At 37.0% G+C, this 23,067-nt stretch overlaps 1 protein-coding gene across 1 annotated transcript in view; it reads left to right on the top strand.

The window, feature by feature from the left end:
* The window catches only part of LOC150076217 (uncharacterized), a 385,004-nt gene that overhangs the window by 107,415 nt on the left and 254,522 nt on the right, over window positions 1–23,067 (top strand). The window contains exon 6 of the mRNA XM_090388025.1: window positions 5,280–5,429. Coding sequence (XP_090244151.1) covers window positions 5,280–5,429 — 150 coding nt within the window. The remainder of the gene's footprint in view (window positions 1–5,279; window positions 5,430–23,067) is intronic.

Here is a 23,067-nt window from a genome sequence, read left to right as displayed (position 1 = left end):
TGCCTGTATTCAAATTTTTTTGCTTGGCATGCCAAATTTGAAACAGAAGTGAATAATAGTATATAATGCGCATGCACACACACACACTGGTGTTCACAGAAAGTGCATCACCCCTTAAAATTGTAATTGTCATCCGAATAACATAAGTATATGGAAATATTTCTTACAGATTGCATCAGATAAGATTGACATGCGTAGGTGATGGCATAATATTGCATTAACTGTTACTTTCAGCTATATAAGCACGCTCTGCAAGAGTTGCAGTCATTCCTTGTTGTGTCAGGATGGCGATTTACGTACAGTTGATGCCACAAAGAAAGAGTGCTATTGTTGCTTTACATGAGGATGTCCTTCGCGTCATATTGCTTATAGAGTGTCTTGTAATCAGTGAGTAGATTTCTTTTCAAACTCAAGAATACTGGTTCTGCTGATAGGAAAAAAGGTACCAGACGCAAACAAGTCTCTATGCCAAAACAGGACCACATTTTTAAGCACTTATGCTTTAAAAACCGTAAAGCTTCTTTACGGTTTTTAGAATGGGAAGAACATACAGTAGTGGTAGCAAGTGCAATAACACTCAGAAGACACCTTTTCAAAAATGGACTTGTAGCCTGTTGTCCTAAGAAGTCCCTCCTTACACAAAAAATGAAAAAGGCCTGATTAATTTGGCGTTAGGAGCATGTCAAATGGACCCCAAGCAGTGGAAGTAGTTATTTTCTTGGATGAGAAGAAATTCAACCTGCATGGCACAGAAGGCCCCCTAGGGGCTTTCTGTGCCATGCAGTACAATGCAATACATGCATTGTATTGCTTGTATGGCACACTCTATTATCATTTCATGCTGGAAGTCTGTTAACTCTGTCAATCACTGTACCTTGCATTCACAATCATACTACTGTCTCCTCCTAAGGCCTACAAGAGTATTGCTATTAGATATTGATGGGTATAGTGTTGTAATGCAGCTCTGGGGGTTCCCCCAACTCCGTGTTTAACTCTGTGATGAATTCATTTACTATAAAGGCCAGATTTATGTAGGTTAGTGGGTGTTTTTGTAGTGGTAGTGAGGGTTATGTTATTTGTGTAGTGTAAGTGAGGGTTATATTGTTCTTAGCCTAGGAGCCTATGTTTTCACACAAAAAACCTCTAGTTTACTATCCAGTGCCATGAGGAGGTGGGCCTGATAGTGGGAAATGTAAGCTCTCGTGGGGCAAACCCTGAGGTAGCCAAGGCTAGGCTACAGGTAGGAAGAGCAAAAAAAAAAGAAAAACAAAATGTCCATCCTGGTCCAGGGGTGGGAGTTGAAAGTTAACAGTGGAGGTAAACCACCAGGCAAAGGGGCTACCCAGGGTGGGGGGAAGGTGGTTGGGGGGAAGAGAGAGAGAGAGAGAGAGAGAGAGACACCATTCCTACCCCAGGTGGTAGGAATGATGGGGCATAGGAAAAGGGATCCAGTTCCTAGCTAGGCAGCTTTGCCCCACACTGGCTAGGAATCTGACCAGTGTCTGCATCCCACACCATGGACATGTGGGCCATTAAGCCCTCCAGTTCATCTAAGCAGACACCATGTCTGCTTAGATGAACTGGAGGGCTTAATGGGCCACATATCCATCAGTTTGTCTGATGAGGGGACTGGGGAGAGAGACACAATTCATAATACACTCATTCACTCTACTTTCATTCATATTTTATAATTTTTTCTTACATTTTCTATATATTTTTTTATGTAAATTTTTTTTTGTCTCATTTATCATTCATCTTTCACAAACCAGGGGTGACAAAAAGGGTTAAGTAGTGTAAATAAGGTAAAGTAAAGCTAATTAAATTAGATTAAATAGATTAAAAAATATACATACACAAAATTTGTGATGATTGTAACTTGCAAGAAGAGATGTTTCTAAAATCTTTAGAAACTGATGTACTGGAGCATCCATTTTTGCTGCTGTAAAAACTACTGTCAAACAAGTACCATTGGAAAACTACTGATGAAAACAAGTATCATTGGGAAAACTACTGATGGAAAACAAGTACCATTGGGAAATTTGGTATCCTGTGCCACTAGTAGTGCTACCTCCATTGTTGGAAGGCATAAAGGTTTTATAAGCCCACTTAAAGGAAGCATATCCCGAAGTTCCTACAATACACTGCATTGTGCACCGACATCATCTGGTTAAAAAAAAATAGTAGTCCAGTTCTTTATTAATCTCTCACAATAGTTATTAAAACCATCAATAAAATGAACTCGCATATCAAATACGATCGCCTTTTTAGAAAATTTTGTGTTGATAATGAAGAACAGTATGTGAGCACAGGCAGACTGGCCATAAGACTTACCAAGGAAACCCCGGTGGCGGTGGGCTGGAGGCTGATGGAGGATGGTGTGATTTTCAATATTACATTCTGATCTCTGATACAACATTCTATTTATTGAATAAAATATGCATGAAAATCACAATGAGAAAGTATATCATTAAGAAAATCACAATAAGAGTAGATAATTACTCTAGTTATTTGTAATCCCCCCCACATACACTTTTTCACAACATGGTCATAAATACTAGTACAAGGCTGCTACAAGTTTTCCCCGGTAAGAATTTTTGACTCAGTCTGCCTCTGTGTGTGAGACGCTTCTTTTGCCTACAGAAGTCAGATGGCTTTCTAAAGGAAACTGACTGTCTAACAAGATTTGTAAACCTTTTTGATACGATAATTAGTTTTTTAGAAAGCGAAGGAGATACAGGTTTAGCAAAGGAGATCAGAAAATGCAAAAACAACACATACTATATGGCTTGGATTTTTTGGAAACTTAATGAAGTATAACTTCAAGGGAAATTAATTATGGTGATAGACTGCAAATGCATATTGAAAGTCTTCACTGAAAAACTGGAAATATTTGAAAGCAATTTAATGAGAAAACAATTTCATGGTATGCAAGAGTTAGCTGAAATCAATGAATCTCTCATTGAGAATGATCTTAAGAATTATTCAGATCAGTTGTTCTTTAAAAGGTGAAATGAAAAATAGATGTTCAGATTTATTTTCTTTTGAAGTGAAGCCATGGATGTTAGATCCAATTGGATGCAATGCTGGGTCTGCTAGTGAAGAAATTCAAGAAAAGCTCATTGATTTAAAGTGTAATGAAACTGCAAATATAAATTTGAAAAAGGTGGAATGGCTGAGTTGTGAGGATCAAAAATAACTAAACTTCTTTATCCACCAAGTGGTCTTGAAATGGTCAAAGTACTTCTTTGTTTTCCTGTATCTTATATGGTTGAAAGTGGTTTTAGTTCAGTAAATAAAATATTAATAAAGGAAAGAAACAGAATTGATATATGTTCAAGAGGAGACATTAGAATTAAATTTACTAACATTATACTGAATATTGAACTTTTAGCTAAAAAGCATCTGACTCAGGGATTCTGTTGAATAAAAAGTGTAAATATAAAGTATTTTCTTGTTTAAAATTTCATGGGGGTTGATTAGGAAAAAAAATTGTCTAAAAAGCCCTTTAGGGGCGATTTAAAAAAAAAAAGGTTGAGAAACACTGATTTATGCTAACATTACTGTTACAAATTTTTTTTCTTTAAAAATACACTTTTTTTTGGCTGATGCTTTCTTGCATCATTTGCCACTACTAATACTACCGTAATGAATAAATAAGTGCATTTTTAAAATGCTTAGAGGGATAATGACTAAAAATAATGTATATAAGAAATATTCATAAATATTCTTGCTGTAAGCTTCTAAACCTGGGGCAAATGGGCCTTTGATACCTTGATGTAATGAACATTAACATAAAATAACACACACACACACACGAGATTGTAACAATTTGAGATTAAGACAATTGACTCTCAACTGTTATTGCCTCTGGGGTAAAGAAAGATCTTACCAGCTCATTAGCTACCAGGAACTTGAGTTTCTTCTGGAATATTATTAATAATAATACAATTGTACTGTATTGTATTGTTAATAATACAGTACAGTTTATTAGTCTCATAAAATTTACATACACTATTATATACTTGTTTAGGAGTTTATTAAGGAATTTATTAATTTTCTAGGAACTTGTATTTACATACTTGTTCAGGATTAATATTTGTGAAACTCTATAAAATCCAGTATTTTGCCATCTGGAATTCTTTAAAATGTAAGATTTTACAAAAAAAAAATAAATAAATAAATAATCATTTTACAATCCAGAAATATTAATAAAGCAGTGTTGTATCAACTTGTATTAATGATTGAATTTGTCGCTAAGAATCCATGCAAAAAGGGTTATATTACATTTCTTGCTTTCAGTTCTGTCACTTATTCAGTAAATTTCATGAATTAGCATACAAATTGCAGCTAGTTACACAAAATTTGTGTGACCAGATTGATACCACTTTAGAACATCTAAGGATTAAGAGATAGTGTAGGTACAACTAGAATCTGTGGTTACTCTTCCATAAACAAAAACTGCTGATGTGCACATACAATAGATTTAATTCCACACAACCAAAGTTTTATCCTGCCATTATAACTAGCCACATAACTCATCAGTTGTGTGACAGGTTATAACAGTGTTAAAAACTAAACTTAGCCACCTTTGTTGTTACATGTGAACAATTGTATTTCCCTAGGGTATGTTATCAAAATCAAAAGATCCTATAAATTGATGAAGATTGCACGTACCATGTTATAACTATTCCTTAAGAAGAATAGTTAATTTTTTTATCTTATAATTTGAAAGTATTTTTTCTTCATAGTACATGTATTGATATTCTATCTGATACTGTGCTAAGCATGCAGGGATCAGAATGGATGCTAGAACACTGTGTACAGTACATAAACTGTTTTCATGTATCATTCTGATTAGCATTCCTTATGTAAAATTTTCCATTTTAAGCCTTGAGTATAACATTTACTGTAACTTTACTGTCATTTGTTTGCATTTACCAAATCGAACTGTTATTTACATTTGTAACCACCAGCACTACCTTTTAGTCATGATAAATGGTTACAGATCAACTTCTCAAATACTAGGTATGCCTCACTGAAATCCAGAAAATATTAAAATCTGTCATAAAAATCTGTAACACCTAAGTTATTATTTTTTTAGTAGATTGATTGTTATACTGTTGTTAGAATACTACTAGAGTGTAATAGTCAATTATTGAAAAAAAAAAAAACGAAAAAAATTGTCATAAATTAGAATTTCACATTGTTAGAAAAAGGGCAAAAAAAAACCCCCCTTATTTTGTATAATCAGGAAATTAATTATAATAACATTCTTTTAGATGTTGATGAATGTAAGGAAAAGATAGATGATTGTGACCATTATAAAGAGACATGCTTTAATAGTTATGGGGGATATCGTTGTGAGTTGCAGTCCTCTGAAAAGTGCCTTACTGGATATAAATGGAACAATTTCCATTCCACTTGTGAAGGTAGGTTTTTTCATTTATGTTTATATTATTTTATTTATTTATTTTTTTTATGTTACCGATATGAATGTATGTGAGGTGCCATGCTTCTTACATTGTTTTGCCTACTTAGTGTTAGTAATGGCTAAATGATGCAAAGAAGCAAGCTTATGCAGCATCAGCAATAAAAAAAAAATAATAAAAAAATACCAACTTCATTTTCCCATCCCTTCTAATATTTGTCCAATCCTTTAAATTTATTAAAACTACCTACTTCTTCCACAATACTAAATTAAATTTATTGTAATGTTCAGTTGCTTTCTGGCTGAAAAAAGTAATTTACCACACCTCTGTCCTGCACCTCTCTTTTCTAGTTTAAGTGTATATCTACTTACATGTGTTATCCAAGAATGATTAAAGATGCCATCAGCATTTAGTTTACTCAAACCATTCAATATCTTAAACACTTCAGTAAGATTGCTTAGTTCTAGATCCTGCAATTTACAGAACTTGAAGTGGTTCTTGATAAGAGCACACTTGTGTGCCTCTGACTAATCTTTTTGTGCTTCTCTTTACCTGAGTTGACACAGAATTTAGCCATGGAATTTGAAGCAACAAATTGCGGCCATTGCTTCAACCAGCGATTGCCTCACTAATGAGAAGAAATACTTGATCAGTGCATTTAGGTGAGAAAACCAGTTTTATTAATTTAGCCTATTTGCCAGTGGCTTGATTTCTCAGTTTCATCAGCAAATGGATTAATTGAACAGGATATCCTCTAATCAATTGCTGATGAAACACAGACACACATAAGTATGTATGTGTCTGTGTTTTAATGTATATTTTAACTTTCACAAAGCTATTGCATTCTCGGTGCAGTTTAATTATAATGACAAGTTATTAATGTGGGCTTGCTGTCCTTTTATTCCTTTAACCCTTTTATACTTTCTTTTATTAAATAAATACCCTGATAGTTTGTAGCCATAAATAAATAAATCTATGACAATAGTCATAGATAACTTTCCCATGAAAGGGTATTTGTAAAAAAAAAAAATTCCCCATTTGTTTGGCCAAAAGTTTGTTTTCTATACTTTTATTAACACAGATCCTGATACTTTGAAGTGCGCATCATTTTTATGAATTTTCTCTGCTAACTAACCAAACAAATGACAAACATATCTTGTTAAAACAAAACAATAGAATATATTTGAGAAAAAAAAATTATATCATAAAAAAAAATCTGCTTGAGCAAACAATTGGTAACTTGTTTTTTCAACATTGTTTTTCTTAGTTTTTCTCACTTCAAACATAACTTGACTTCTCCATGCCATTTGGCTAATCAGCTAAAAGTTACATAAATATTTATTCCTTTTTATATTAGCAACTTGAATAACAAATTAGGCAAATAGCTTATACAGCTAAATTGAACTAACAAACATAATATAAACAAGTCTTTAAAAAGCACAACAAGTTTCAATTTCCTTTTGGAAGAACACTTTTAAAACATAGCATAGAGTCACTCCCTTGGTTACAATTTATCTGTATTTGACTCTTCACAGTGTGGGTGATAAGTTGATAATAAAGTTTTGTCATACCGTAGGTAATTCAGTTGAGCTTCAAACCTTTTTCCAAACATATGATGTATTTTCTCTTTCAGTGGCCAAAGTGACCCTAAATGGCAAAAACATTCCATTTGCAATTTTTTTTATTTAGATCCTTGGCACTCTAGTACATTGACGATTCAGTGGAGTTTTGATAATCCTTTAATAGCAACCATATAACTTTTGTTCATGTATGAACATTATTCAGCCTTTTATATTCCGGTGCCTCGGTAGGCAGGAGTGGCAATGCGTAGCACACACTTCTTGATTAGACCGGGGTTCAAGCCCGTGACCACCAAATACGGAGGATGCGAAAGGTCAGGGAATGAGCACTGCATATATCCGGAGCAATATGGCCTTAGTTCCTAATGCTCCTAAAAGCCAAATAACAAAACTTTTTATATTCCACTGTATTACAACTTTTTAGGGCCCCAGGTGCCATGGCAAACCACAGTTCATCATCAGAAGAGTTTTTTTACGTTCTCTTTAATCAATAACAAACTTAAGAATTGTAAGCAAGTTTCAGAAAGGAAAACCACCTTTTTTCCTTTAAACTAGCACTAACTTTTATACTGCTTGGTCACTCTAGCGGCACTGCTCCTGCCTCCCTGTTGTAGGGACTATAACCCAGTAGAAGAAATCAGTCTCCCAGGGCTAAAAAGGGGTAAAGATGGATAACAACATGTTTCCATCTTTATAGCCATCGAGCTCAAGACTAGATAAATGACACTGAAAATGACTTTTCTCAACTGAAGAAGTTGAAAATAACCCCCTCGAGAGGCGATATCAGCTTTCCTCATCTTGCAGCCTCCGAGTAAATTATCACCCTTCCTTGTGCAGAAATGCATTGAGACTGCTGCAGGTTCACCTAAATTAATAAAGCGATTCCAGTCGGGTGATCTTCTGGTAACAACTATCCAACCTCAGTATTCTTTGAAGCTATTAAAACTCGCAACCTTTATTGGAGGAAACCCAATAAAAGTTACTTTTCATGCCACCCTAAACTTCTCTAAGAGAATGAAAACAGAATGGGGAGGACTTACTACTTGTGTCAGAGGAAGAAATTGTCCAAGAGCTATGCAAACAAAAAGTCATTCAACCAAGGAGAATCATAACTCAAAGAGATGATCTTGTTCCAACAAGGAGCATAATTCTCACTTTTAGCTCTCTTAACTTACCAACATCTGTGAAAGCAGGCTATCTACATTGCTGTGTCTGACCATCCATCCCAAATCATCAGGTGCTACAAATGCCAAAAATACGGATCCTCCCAAACTGCATGTCATTGTGAGGCAATATGTCCTAACTGTGAGTCAAAGGAGCATAACCAATCTGATAGTATCATCACTACTCTGCATTGCCCAAATTTTAAGAGAAACCACCCGGCTTTCTCAAAAACATGTGAACTTGAACTACAGGAACTCCCCTATTTACGTAAGGGTTGCATTCCACGGGAAGCTTTGTAAGTCAGAATTTCCCCCACATGCTCGCAACTGTGCTCACTGAACTGATTAAATCAAAAAAGAAATGTTCGACGAACATGTGAATAGAATTATTTATTGTATTTATTTAATTTTTCTCACGCGTAGGAAAAATTACAAAAGCACAATTTAAAAATTATAAAATTACAAAAAAAGAGGAGACAGGTATAACCTCAGTAAGTTTTACCTCTTGAGCATTGTTGCCAGAATTGGCGTCTTCAGCTGATAAGTACGCTGCTACAGAGGTTGAGGGCTGTGGAGATTTAGAAGGGGTCAGCCACTCAACCTTACGAAAGAACAAATTAATGGATGACTGGACGGTGGCTTTTTTCTTTTCATCGTAAATTTCTTTGTAGTAAGCAAGCACATCACTCACCCCTCTAACTTAAGAATCATTCGCTGTCAGGATCCATCTCAAACCTCGCCATTGCTGATGCAATTTCACGAGATGCCATTGCTATCTCTCTGGTGAAGCGTCTTGACTCCTCATTTGGTTCATCTTGAGCTTCATCAGCATTTTCTTCTTTCACTATTGCTTTCTTCAAGTCAATAAGTTCTTCGTTAGATAATTCCTTCTCTTCTTCTTCTATTAACTCCTCCACATCTTTAGCAACAACCTCCAAATGAAGTAGCTCTGCAACCTTTACAGTCTTATCCATAACCGCTTCATATGATCCATCTTTTTCAAATCCTTCGAAGCCTTTTGAATGCCATGAGCATATTTTCTTCCATGCGTCATTTAAACAACTTTTAGTAATTTCCGCCCAGGCCTTATCAATGTTTAAAATGGTGTGGTAAATATTGTAAGATTTCCAAAAGTCTCTTAACGTAAAAATTTTCTCACTGTTTACTGCAGAAAATGCCTGAGCAAATGTTGTGCGTAAATAGTATGCTTTTAAATTTGAAATAATACCCTGATCCATAGGTTGAATGAGTGAAGTCATGTTTGGCGGTAGAAATATGACTCTCACGTTCGAATTGAAATCATCTAGATGCATAGGATGTTCAGGAGCATTATCTAATAGAAGCAAATTCTTGAAACAAACATTGTTGTCTTTACAATGTTTTTCAACCTCGGGAATGAAGCAGCATTTAAACCAATCCTCAAGGAGAGATATTGTTATCCATGCTCTCTGGTTCGATCAGAAATGCACAACAAATATGGTGGCTTTATTGATGCCCTTTTATGCATGAGGATTTCCAGAATGGAAACAAGCAGTATTATTAATCTGTAATCTCCCGCTGCATTAGCCCCACCTAGAGCACGGCCCTATCTTTTGAAGCCTTGAAACCTGGCATTGTCTTTTCCTCTTTGGCAATGTATGTTTGATCCGATATTTTTTCCAATACAGAGCAGTCTGGTCAACATTAAAAATTTTCTGCATTGAATAGCTGCCTTCATCAATAATTTTTCCAACACATCACAAAATTTCTCTGCAGCTGCAGAATTGGCACTGACGACTTCACCACATACTTTAACATTGTGGAAACCAGCGCAATGCCTGAACCTATTAAACTACCCGTTGCTTGCCACGAACTTGAGTTGGGGTTTGCCATACTTATCCTTAATATCTTTATAAATACTTGTTGCTTTTGCTTGAATGGTCATTAGACGAAGGGGCACTTGCTTCCGAATCTCATTTTCCATCTTTATTATTAATAGCTATTCCATCTTCGATATGGCACCTGAATGCTGTTTTGTGATCACTGTTGATATTAAGTCGGTCTGAGAATGAGAGTAGCCTGTGTGGCCATACATTTTTGCCGCTCCTGGAACAGAAGTTTTTTCTGATTTATTTTCTGTTTTATTAGCTTAAATTGGCATATTAACTTATTTTCTAGAGTAGCTTTATATTCCTATTTACGATAGTTTAAAGTAACTTAGATAGAGATTTTGTAGGTATTACTTAGTATCGGAAAGGGTATCAAATCCACGTGTTTACCGTTCGTAAATTGTCGCCATTGCTACGCGATACAAATATCTCGAACTAGATAGCATAAGCTTAATATAGTATAGTACATAATATTGTCAATTAATCAGATAATTAATCTTGTTGAACTTCATTGTCAATTAAATTGTACTTTTAACTATACATATAACGACTTGGGTTACGTAACATAAATAATTAGTAAAAAATAAATAATTAATACTTAACTTGATACGGAAGTTATATAAAGGGATTTCGTAGATAACACTCAATACTGAAACATAAATATAGCATTATAACTGTGTTGGGATATAAGTTTAGGGTTTTAATTTTGTACTGAAATTGAAATTAAATCAAATCATGACTCAGACCAGAGCAGCAAAGCAAAAGGCTCAAGCTAATGGGAGTGCTGTGGCTCAGGGGAGAACTGAGGAGGGGCAGTTGTCCTCTGAATCACAGCCTACTAAAATGCACTACTTGCTTGATATTTGTGGAGTAGTCGGGTACGGGACATGATACTGCCATGGGGGATGTCTTTGTGTGTGCGCAATGCAAGGAGTGTAAGGAAATCAGGCGACAACTCAGCGTTGTTATGGGCCTATATGAGAGCTTGAAGGACAGGGTGGATGCCCTCAAAGGAATAAAAGTGAGGGGCCCATCAAGCTCTCAGCTCACAGTGTGCTGAAGTGGGATTTACTCAAAGAGGTAACTATCATTAGGGGTAAAGGGAAGGGTTTTTGCTTTCGTAAAGGCGACTACGATGGACTGAGACAGTATTTAAATTCTATACGGTGGGACCAACTGATGATGTTACCAACAGCAAATTCAAAATGGGAAGCATTCAAAGAACATATCTTGGAAGCTACTAGGCTTTACATACCAACTAAGAAATATTGTTCAAGGTTTAGGCCTAAGTGGATGTCAGATGAACTAATGAGACATATGGCAGAGAAGAAAAATGCATGGGATACATACAAATTAACACGACACAGAAGCCTATGATAGATACAAGTTGATCTGTAACCAAGTTACAAAGGAGGTTAGGCAGGCAAAGGCAGATTACGAGAAATCTTTGGCAAGGGATGCAAAGAAAAACAGCAAAGAGTTCTTTACTTATGTAAACTCTAGAAGGTAGGGGATGAATCAGATTGGTCCACTTGATATTGATGGGTCAACTGTTGATGATCCTGCTCAGGTAGCTAACAAACTAAATGAATATTTTGCATTGCCATTCACACACGAGGAGTTATTCAGCGAGGGGAATGCCAGAGGTGTATTCAACTCTGGCAGTAAGCTAGAGAATCTTGTAATAACTGAGAGTAAAGTGGAGGAGAAATTGTTGAAGATAAATACAAGAAAGGCACCTGGGGTGGATGGGATCCATCCAGTTATATTAAAGGAGGCAGCAAAGGAAGTAAGCAAACCCTTAGCCATAATTATGAGAGCTTCCTTGGACTCAGGGGAAGTACCCATGGATTGGAGATGTGCAAATGTGACCCCAATTCACAAAGGAGGATCAAAGGGCGACACAAGTAATTATAGATCTGTTAGTTTAACTTCTGTTCTAGGAAAATTAATGGAGGCACTGGTTAAAGAAGCACTGCAGGATCATCTAGACAAGACTTCAGTTATAGCTCAGACACAGCATGGTTTTGTTAAGGGGAAGTCTTGCGTGACCAATTTGATTGGATACTATGATGCAGTCACAAAAGAACTGGATGCAGGGAATAACTTTGATATTATATACTTGGATCTTAGAAAGGCTTTTGATACTGTTGCACATGGAAGACTGCTGCACAAATTGGAGCAGTGTGGCATTGGAGGCAAATTGCTGCTATGTATAAAGGGTGGTTGAGGGGGAGAAGACAGAGAGTGGTAATCAATGGACACTGCTCATCGTGGACTAATGTTATTAGTGGAGTCCCTCAGGGTTCAGTATTGGGTCCATTATTGTTTTCTGTATTTATAAATGATATTGATGATGGTATATCAAGCTTAATGTCCAAGTTTGCAGACGATACGAAGGTTGGCAGGGTTGTCAAGGACACTACTGACACTATGTTACTGCAACAGGATCTGGAAAGGTTGAGCAGATGGGCTGAGAGGTGGCAAATGAAGTTTAACATTGACAAATGTAAAGTACTACATATTGGAAACAGCAACCCCAGAGCAACGTATCAACTCTTTGGTACTACACTGACAGTGGTAGAGAATGAAAGGGACCTGGGTGTGGTTGTGCAGGCAGATATGAAGTTTTCTGAGCCGTGGAGACGGTCTGCAAGAGTAGTTCATGGTGTATTGCCGATGATATATAGGAATTTTTCTAGCAGGGATAAGGAGGTGATTATTCCATTGTATAAGGCAATGGTGAGGCCACACCTAGAGTACTGTATACAGGTCTGGAGGCCTCATTTCAAGAAGGATGTAGAGATGCTGGAACGAGTACAGAGAAGGGCAACAAGATTGGTGAATGGAACAAATTGGTGCTCTTACGAAGAAAGGCTTAAGTTTTGCAAATTACAGTGTCTGGAGACTAGGCACCAGCGAGGTGATCTGATAGAGGTGTATAAAGCCTTGAATGGTTTGAGCATGCTCAATGCTGATGGGATTCTTCCTCTTGCTCAGAATATCACCTGAGAGGGCATAAATTCAAATTGAGGAAAGACAGATGTAGGATAGACGTGAGGAAATTTGCCTTTAGCCAGCCAGCGGGTGGTTGGTTGGTGGAACAGACTTCCATCCATTGTCGTGGAAGTTGATAGCCTAAATAAGTTTAAGGCTCAGCTGGACAGATGTTTTGAACGAACAAAGGGATGAAGTGGAAGTGGTTATTTTTTATTTTATTTTTTATTTATTTTTTTTTTGGCTGATGCTGCATAAGCTTGCATTTCTTGCATCAAATGCCTCTACTAATGCTAATGCTAAGTGCATTGATCCTTTGACATGTTCTTTTATACATGCACTTTCCTTTAAAACAGTATTACATCAATTTTGTTTTGTTTCCTGGCACTACCACCACTTGCACATTTCGTTGGTCGCTTTCCCTTCATCATTGTAATAAGTAAATAGGAATAAAGAGAAGTTTCTGAACATTTTTTTTATATGATTGAAGATTTCAGTGAAGGGGAGCATATTTCACCATAATAGCGTAAAAACCCACACAATTGCAGTTATCGGTATTATCGCAAATGCAGTAAAATCTAGTTTACTACCCGTTTATAATTAGATGCACTGACAGAAAAGCCCAATAAACCGGAAAGTACAAATTGATTTTGTTTTTTGTTGTGACCTCCAGAAACGTGCTTTAGAAAAATATCACGAAAGTGTTCGAAATTGATTCTTATAACGGGAACATATGATAGCGATGAAAGGGTAGGGCAGTTTTCATTATAAATATGACCTTTTAGAGAGATAAATAGCTTAGTAATATAGCAAATTTTCAACTTCCAAGGACTTGGAACGAATTACAAAAAAAAATAGTGTGTTATTCGGCTCACATTACGATATTTTCACGATACCTCCATTTATTCCTACGGGATGCAAAATAAGTTTCCACGATTTTTTTAAATTTGCACCAGCTGGCAAAAACTTAATAGATGAGTATTATGTAAGTCGAGTATTAGGGGCTTAGAGGGGAACAGGTATCCTGTGTGTTATCAGACACTCAGCCTAAAACACTGATGGATCCAATATCTCTCTATTACAGAAGATTTAGGAGAAGCCGGTTGGCCTGCCTCCCTAAAATCCACTCATGCACACCTTCTCAATGGTAAGCCCTGTTACGTCACTTAGGTGGCAACGAACGTGTAGAGTGGTTCTCTTCAAGACGCCTGGTCAGCGTGAAGAGGAAAAGACCAAACCCTCCAGCAATGAGAGCACAACAATACAAATGGCCCTCAGTCCCCAGCAGCTTTCACTCTCCCTCTTACGGCAGCGAGAGGATCAGAGTGGAAGCAGAGGGTGCTAAGAATCTCTGGGTACGACCAGGCTGCCATGCACGGAAATTGAACTTGGCCTGTTATAACGTACGATCACTCATCGGTGAAGACAGGATATTAGAGCTGGAAAAGGAATTAGAAAATGTGAATTGGAATATCATCGGTTTGGCTGAAACAAGAAGAAGAAATGAATCACTTATAAGTTTATCAAGTGGAAATCTGCTGTACCAATGGAAACAGTGAAAGGAGTGAAGGTGGAGTTGGGTTTCTGGTCCATAAAGATTTTAAAAACAACATTTTGGAATTCAAAAGTACATCACCAAGGGTGTCAAGACTAATATTCAAGATTTCTAAGAGGTACAAGCTAAAGATTATAATGATTTATGCACCAACATCGAGCCATGATGATGAAGAGGTTGAAGAAATGTACACTGAAATTGAGTCTTCTAGATGAGCAGAAAACCCACTACACTATTATTATGGGGGACTTCAATGCTAAGGTTGGAAAAAGGCAAAACGGCGCAGAAAGAGGAACTATAGGAAATTTTGGAATTGGTGAAAGAAATAAAAGAGGTGAAAGACTTGTGGAATTTGCAGAATCTCAAGGACTGTCATCAATGAACACTTTTTTCAAGAAAAGGGTGAACAGAAAGTGGACATGGAAGAGTCCAAATGGATTAACAACTAATGAAATCGACTTCATCCTCACTAACAGAAGATATATTGTGAATGATGTTAGCGTCCGGAATAAGGTAAATGTTGGAAGTGATCACAGAATGGTAAGATGTACACTTGATATAGCTGTAGGAAAGGAAAGGAAAAAACTGACTCAAGTAAATAATACAAAGGTCTTTGAAATAACAGAGGAGGAGAAAAAGCAGTATGTACTGGAACTTAAGAACAAGTTTGAGCTTCTGCAGACTGCTCAGGACCAAGATATCGACGAGGAATATTACAACTTTCTGAAAGTGATAAAGCCCAAGAAACCTATAGGGAAACAGAAATCCAAAGAAGAAAAAATTAGTCAAGAAACACTTGTCATGATGAACCAAAGACGACAAATGAAGAGCAAGAAAAACACTGACAGGGAGAAAATTTAGTATACTGAGTTATGCAAAGCCATTAGAAAGAGACTCAGAGAGGACATAAGAAGATTTAACACAAGAAAAGTAGAACAAGCATTAAGGGAAAACAAAGGATTTAAATCAGCAGCCATGAGCAGTAATACAGAAAGACAAATGATACTGAAACTGAAGAATAGCGATGGTGTACTTATAAACAGAAGAGAAGGCATAATTCAAATAGCAGAAGACTACTATAGAGAATTATACAAGGAGCGAGGGAATGATACCAGCAGTGGGGAAGATGGATTGCAAAGTAGCAACACATACGACATACCCGATATTCTTCCTGATGAGGTAGAACATGCATTGAAGAAAATGAAGAATCGGAAAGCTCCGGGGGAAGATGAAGTTACTGTAGAGTTGTTAAAATTGCAAGGAAGAGACATAACACAAAAACTGGCAAGGCTCTTCACAAAGTGCATTAGAAAAGGTGTGGTGCCTAAGCAGTGGAATAATGCAATCATAGTTTTGCTGCATAAGAAAGGAGATAAATCAGAAATTGGAAATTATAGACCAATTAGCTTGTTCTCCCACATCTACAAGTTGTTCACAAGGGTCATTACTAACAGATTAGAAAGAATACTTAAGTAGAATCAACCGAAAGAGCAAGCTGGCTTTAGGACAGGATTCTCAACTATGGATCACCTTCACGTAATATCACAGCTAATGGAGAAAGCAAATGAATACAAAACACCATTATGCCTGGCATTTGTGGATTATGAAAAGGCATTTGACTCCATACAGCATAAGGCAATGTTTCGGGCACTGGAAAGACAAGGCATAGATACTCCATATATTATGATTTTGAAGAAAATATATGAGAGTGCTACATCCTTTATTAGGCTAGACAAAGACAGTAGGAAATTTAAAATCGAGAAAAGAGTTCGACAAGGAGACACAATATCTCCGAAGCTGTTTACTGCTGCTCTTGGGGAAGCTTTCAGAAGATTAGACTGGTCGCAGAAAGGAGTCAATGTAAACGGAGAGTACCTAAACCGTTAGCATTAGTAGAGGCATTTGATGCAAGAAAGCAAGCTTATGCAGCATCAGCCAAAAAAAAAAAAAAAAAAAAAACCCACTTCCACTTCACCCCTCTGTTCGTTCAAAATACCTGTCCAGCTGAGCCTTAAACTTATTTAGGCTATCAACCTCCACCACAAGGGATGGAAGTCTGTTCCACCAACCAACCACCCGCTGGCTAAAGGCAAATTTCCGCACGTCTGTCCTACATCTGTCTTTCCTCAATTTGAATTTATGCCCTCTCAGGTGATTTTTCTGAGCTAGAGGAAGAATCCCATCAGCATTGAGCATGCTTAAACCATTCAAGGCTTTATACACCTCTATCAGATCACCTCGCTGGTGCCTAGTCTCCAGACACTGTAATTTGCAAAACTTAAGCCTTTCTTTGTAAGAGCACCCCTTTGTTCCATTCACTAATCTTGTTGCCCTTCTCTGTACTCGTTCCAGCAGCTCTACATCCTTCTTGAAATGAGGCCTCCAGACCTGTATACAGTACTCTAGGTGTGGCCTGACCATTAAAATAAAAATGGTATAGTAAAAACCAGATTAAAATTAAACTGGTAATAAAATAAAATACACTGTTTATACAACAAAAATAAAGCATATAAATTGTACGATAAAATCACAGAATAAAAGCGATAAAAACACAATCATAGCTTTCAAAGGCATCTGCCTCCTTTATCAACAGTAATACTTAGTGTTATAGTACATCCTTAAATATCTGCAGGATCACAGCTCACAGCATGTGTTACTGCAGGAGCATGGGCAGTATCCTCCACACGTGCACTAGAACCGGAAATGGCTCGGGAGCATGCCAGGCGGAACTGTTCATCCCGTCCAAGAATCATAGTTTCGAAGAGGGGGGGATGAATACTGATTTCCCCTGTCTCTAATCTGCAAACTCTTGAGCCATTTGCTTTAGCAGATTTCCCATAATCTGGGGTCTTTATTACATTGATATGCCCCCCCCCCGTACAAACTTCGAAACAGCATTTTGTTTCCCCAACCTAATACTCCCCACAATCCAGACATTTTATCTCGTATATGACCCCAGTTATACCTTCATTAGGTATGGGATCCTTAACCCTTGACACAACTATGTGCAGTGTTCACCGTGGCAGCTGCACACAGCGTGTCTGGCAATACTCGAGCGATTCGCTCAGTTAAACCCGTATATTAGGGAATGTGGGGAGTGTTATGTTGGGGAAATAAAATACCTTTTCAAAGATCGTATGGGAGAACATATTAATGCGATAAAGACTGCAGATTACGAGAAATCTGCTGTGGCCGAACATTTTTGGGAAAAGTACCACCAAATCTCTCTCTTGACAAAGCTGTTATTGTTGACCGGTCGCATAGATTTTGGAACTTAAAATGGCTCGAGAGTTTGCTGATTTGCTCTTCTGAGCATAACACTATTAACAGAGACGGGAGGAATCCGTATTCATCCACTCTTCGAAACTGATTCTTGGATGGGATGAATGGTTCTGCCTGGTATGCTCCTGCAGTAACGTGCTGTTAGCTGCGATCCTGCAGATATTGAAGGATGTGCTATAACACATTTTAAGTATTACCATTGGTTATAAAGCGTTTAGGGCGTAAGCCTCAAGCTATGGAAAAGTCTAGACTATGTATAAGTATAGTGTGAAAGCATCAATAATACATAGCCAAATCTGAATGAACAGAATATTAGCAAAGCGGCATCTTTTAAGTTATATCTCATATTGTGAATACCTTCACAACGAGTTTTTTTTTTTTTTTTTATGAAAACCCCAACGAAAGGTATCAAAACCTATAGTACTTAGTACCGTGCATGGGTTGAAGGAGAAGTATGGTGGGATGATTCCGGAAACTTTGCTTTAGAGACTAAACATGGGTTTCACCACTTCAAGCCTCCAATAAGCAAAGTGGTGGTATTTCACCGGTTGATGGAAGTCATATACCACCTGAAGATGCCATGATATTGCACTACTTCGAATATCATGGCAACTTGTTGTGAAGGTATTCACAATATGAGATATAACTTAAAAGATGCCGCTTTGCTAATATTCTGTTCATTCAGATTTGGCTATGTATTATTGATGCTTTCGCACTAGTTATTCTCAGAATAAGTAACATTAGTCTTCTCCTCAGGTGAAGCGTTACTTATTCGAAGTAGTGCAATATCATGGCAACTCGTTGTGAAGGTATTCACAATATGAGATATAACTTAAAAGATGCTGCTTTGCTAATATTCTGTTCATTCAGATTTGGCTATGTATTATTGATGCTTTCGCGCTATACTTATACATAGTATTACTGTTGATAAAGGAGGTGGATGTCTTTGAAATCTACTGTTGTGTTTTTATCACTTTTATTTAGTGATTTATATCGTGTGTTGTTTTATTGTACAATTTATATGCTTTATTTTTATTGTATAAACAGTGTATTTTATTTTATTGTATAAATAGCGTATTTTATTTTATTTTATTACCATTTTAATCTGGTTTTTACTATACCATTTTTATTTTAATAAAGTACTATGGGGCTTTGCCCCCTGCTCATTTAGCTCGCCAAACCCTGCCAATGCTTTTCTATGTAAAATGTAGAGGTATGACTGAGTGAGTCAAATCTTTTCTACATAAAAGGCACACCTTTCTAAATGCACTGATCATTATCAAAGTGTCAGTATTGTTAGAGATTTTTTTTTGTAGTTGTTGGCGCATCAGCTTCTGTGGCCATAATCCCAAGGTTTTTGCAGTACTTTGATCCAAGCCTGAGGTGGGATTCGAACCCGAGACCTTTAGTTTGCCAGGCAGGCACTTTACCCACCCAGCTAGCCTGGTCAGCTAGAGATTTTGTGAAAACAAGTTTGTTAGTGCACTGTATTATCCATCATATTGTGTGTTTTTCCAAAAGTTTGTACAAGTGTGTTGTAAAAAAAAAAGCTAAAAAGGAATGGCTAAAAGAAAATTACTAAAATAAGAGGAACTGAGAGAAATTGCTGGGATTTACAACTGTAAATCCCAGCAAACAATGTACAGTGTTTGCGTTTACACCACGAGAGGCACTTCCTTTATGCATTGGAACCATGGCTAGGGCTAAATATGAGCAGATTATAATAATAAATGCAGAAAAACAAGTAGAAATGGCTTGCCAGTGTTTACGAGTTTTGATGCTGCAACCAATGCCACCAAAACAGTAGCAGCAGGTCGCTGAGCCAACCCAGAAAATTTGAAATTACTTTTGCTGAAATTATGTTCGAATTAGCATTATTACCGGTGGCCGGATTAGTGATGGTTGCCCTCTACTAACATTATAACACCTTGATCGAAATCTAATCAGGAAATGACTTATGTAATTATTTACTGGCGCATTTGTAGTGACGTAATTGCCATGCTCTCTTCTCCCATTGGCTTGAATAAATATTACTAAGAGGAAAACTTTTTTAACGTATAGAGAGTATTTTTAATGTTTTACCATTGATGTAGTATTATTGCAGTTATTATGAATTTGAACATTCCCAACCCCAGAGGCCTGTTTGAAGAAAAATAGGTCGATACAAGCAAACTACAACTTAAAAGTTGACCAAAAACAACCCATAAAACCACGTAATGGAAAGAATTTTTCATTGGAATTGTAGCTTTCAGAATACAAAAGATGATTTGCAGAATCTTATTGATTGGTATAAACCAGTTGGCATAGCCTTAGGGCTATACTAGACGAGTGCGTGAAGTGCGGCGTCGACGATGCCTTCCAACACCCAGTTTTACAGGAAGCAGAGGGTAAAGGCATGTAAACTAGACAGACACTTCGAACGCTGCATAGGAAGATGTAAGCTGGCATAAAATGCCTGCTGATGCCTTCAGACGCTTTACAAGCATGTACAACACTTCGGACTCGTTATACCTTGGCATTTGCATAGCCTGAGGAGACATTTTCCACATGTGTGGGGTGGTTGGCCTTAATTGATTTGTTTATTATACTTTGGGGAAGACTACGTTTGACACAGAGGAGTTTATTTGTGAGGTGGAAAGGAGGCCTTTCTTGTACAACACACCATTAAAAGACTACTCCAACAAAGAAATAAAGGCAAAGTGTTGTATTGAAATTGGAAAATAAATGTTTCCGAACTGGGATGAACTATGTAATCATGAGAAGAATCAGAAAGCTCAGTTCTGAACCTTATATTTATTGTAAATATTACTTCTATTTTAGTACTGTTTCATTAGCTAATGAAATACAAGTTTGTTCACTTGCAGAGACAATTTATTGGTAGATTCTAGGTAATCTGTGTACAGAATCATGAATGTACATAATTTAAGTTAATAAAGAACCTTATTATGATTACATAAGATGAAAACAGTAATCGGAAAATTGCTGAAGAATATTCACTGCAAATAATGTCGGCCTTAACAAAAAAGAATCATATGCGCTCTCTGTCATATTTCAAAACAAATTTTGAAAACATTTCATTTCAAACGTAACTTCGGTATCTTTCCTTCTTAAAAAGTATTGTGAAAGCAATGAAAGCACTCAGTAAGCCACAAAGTACAGAGTCGTTGCCAGCGTGATACAGGGGGAAAAAAAAAATAAATAATAATAATAAAATAATGCACACAACTGTTTCTTGGCATAAAAAAACATGACCGAAAGAATTTCAATGGATTGTTTTTGAAAAACGAAAAAAAAGATCATACTTCCTTTATTCAGTGTATATTGCATCTACTAACACAAAATCGAGGAAATTCATCAATTGGAAGCTACACTGGAAATGGGGAAACACTAGTGTAAAACTGATAACACTGCAATGCAAATTTAATTTTCAAAAAAAAGTTTGCGTTATTGTAATTGTTTTTATGGATCAATATCGGTACAGCACCTTTTCTGGATGTATGATTTGATCGTATAACTAAATTTCAAGAAAATATTTCTGTTGATAGCTGCATTACAAACTTTGAAAATTGGTGTCTTTGCATTAGCATTTGTTGCACGGAAAGTTCTCTGTTACAGTGTGGGTAGTAGATAATGTTTTCTGCTTCAAAAGGATGGAAAGAAATATGGAAAAACATCAAAGGCGGATATTGTTGGGATAGCAGAGACGTGGTGTCACAAAGATATAAGGAATGCAGAACTGGAATTTGGGGAGTACAATGTGTACAGAAAGGATAGACAGGACAGAAAGGGAGGCGGTGTTATGCTGTTAATTAAGAAAAACATAAAATCAAAGGAAGTGCACCCAGTTAATATTCATGAACAGTGCTCTGTTGAGTCAGTTTGGTGTGAGATAAGCACTGCGAAAGGAAAAATAAGGGTAGGAGTGTGTTATAGGCCTAATGACTTGAATGAGTACAATGAACAATTGTACAGAGAAATAGAGTGGGCCAGTAAATCAGAATGTCTTATAATGGGGGATTTTAACTTCCCAGATATTGACTGGAACTTGTGGGTTGGTCACTCACACACTAGTCAGACTTTTGTGGATTTATTGGATGATTGTTTTCTGCAGCAGCATGTTCGAGAGGCAACCAGAGAAAGTAACACTCTTGATCTGGTTATCAGCAGTGATCATTCGTGTATTAAGAATTTGCAGATAAAGGAACCACTAGGTGGCAGTGATCACAGTGTGCTGAAGTGGGATTTACTCAAAGAGGTAACTACCGTCAGGGGTAAAGGAAAGGGTTTTTGCTTCCGTAAAGGGGAGTACAGTGGTTTCAGACAGTTTTTAAATTCTGTACAGTGGGATCAACTGACGATGTTACCAACAGTAAATTCTAAGTGGGAAGCATTCAAGGAATTAATCGTGGAAGCTACTAGACTTTATATACCGATTAAGAAATATCGTTCAAGGTTTAGGCTATCAAATGGTTATCAAATGAACTAATGAGACTCGTGACAGAGAAGAAAAATGCATGGGATGCATATAAATTATCAGGTGACGCAGAAGCCTGTGGCAGATATAAGCTAGTCTGTAATCAGGTCACAAAGGAGGTTCGGCAGGCGAAGGCGGATTACGAGAAATCTTTGGCAAAAGACGCTAAGAAAAACAGCAAGGATTTCTTTACTTATATAAACTCTAAAAGGAAGGGGATGAATATGATTGATCCACTAGACATCGATGGTTCGACTGTTGATGATCCTGCTCAGATAGCAAACAAATTGAATGAGTATTTTGCATCTACATTCACACGTGAGGAATTATTACAGTTTGAAAATGGAAGAAGGTTATCAAATTGTAGCAGTGTGCTTAATGATTTTGTAATAACTGAGAGCAAAGTGGAGGAGAAATTGTTGAAGTTAAACATAAGAAAGGCACCTGGGGTGGATGGAATCTATCTAGTTATATTAAAGGAGGCGGCAAGGCAACTAAGCAAACCCTTAGCCATAATTATGAGAGCATCCTTGGACTCAGGGAAGGTTCCCACGGAATGGAGATGTGCAAATGTATCCCCAATTCACAAAGGTGGATCGAAGGGTGACGCGAGTAATTACAGACCAGTTATTTTAACTTCTGTTCCGGGTAAAATAATGGAGTCACTGGTTAAAGATGCATTGCAGGATCATCTAGACAAGACTGCAGCAATAATTCAA

The sequence above is a fragment of the Mastigoproctus giganteus genome, chromosome 13 (genome assembly GCF_048544385.1).
Source record: "Mastigoproctus giganteus isolate SK-2022 chromosome 13, ASM4854438v1, whole genome shotgun sequence".
Classification (NCBI taxonomy): Eukaryota; Metazoa; Arthropoda; class Arachnida; order Uropygi; family Thelyphonidae; genus Mastigoproctus; species Mastigoproctus giganteus.
The sequence above is the reverse complement of the archived record's forward strand: the minus strand, read 5'-3'. Positions and strand labels throughout refer to the sequence as shown.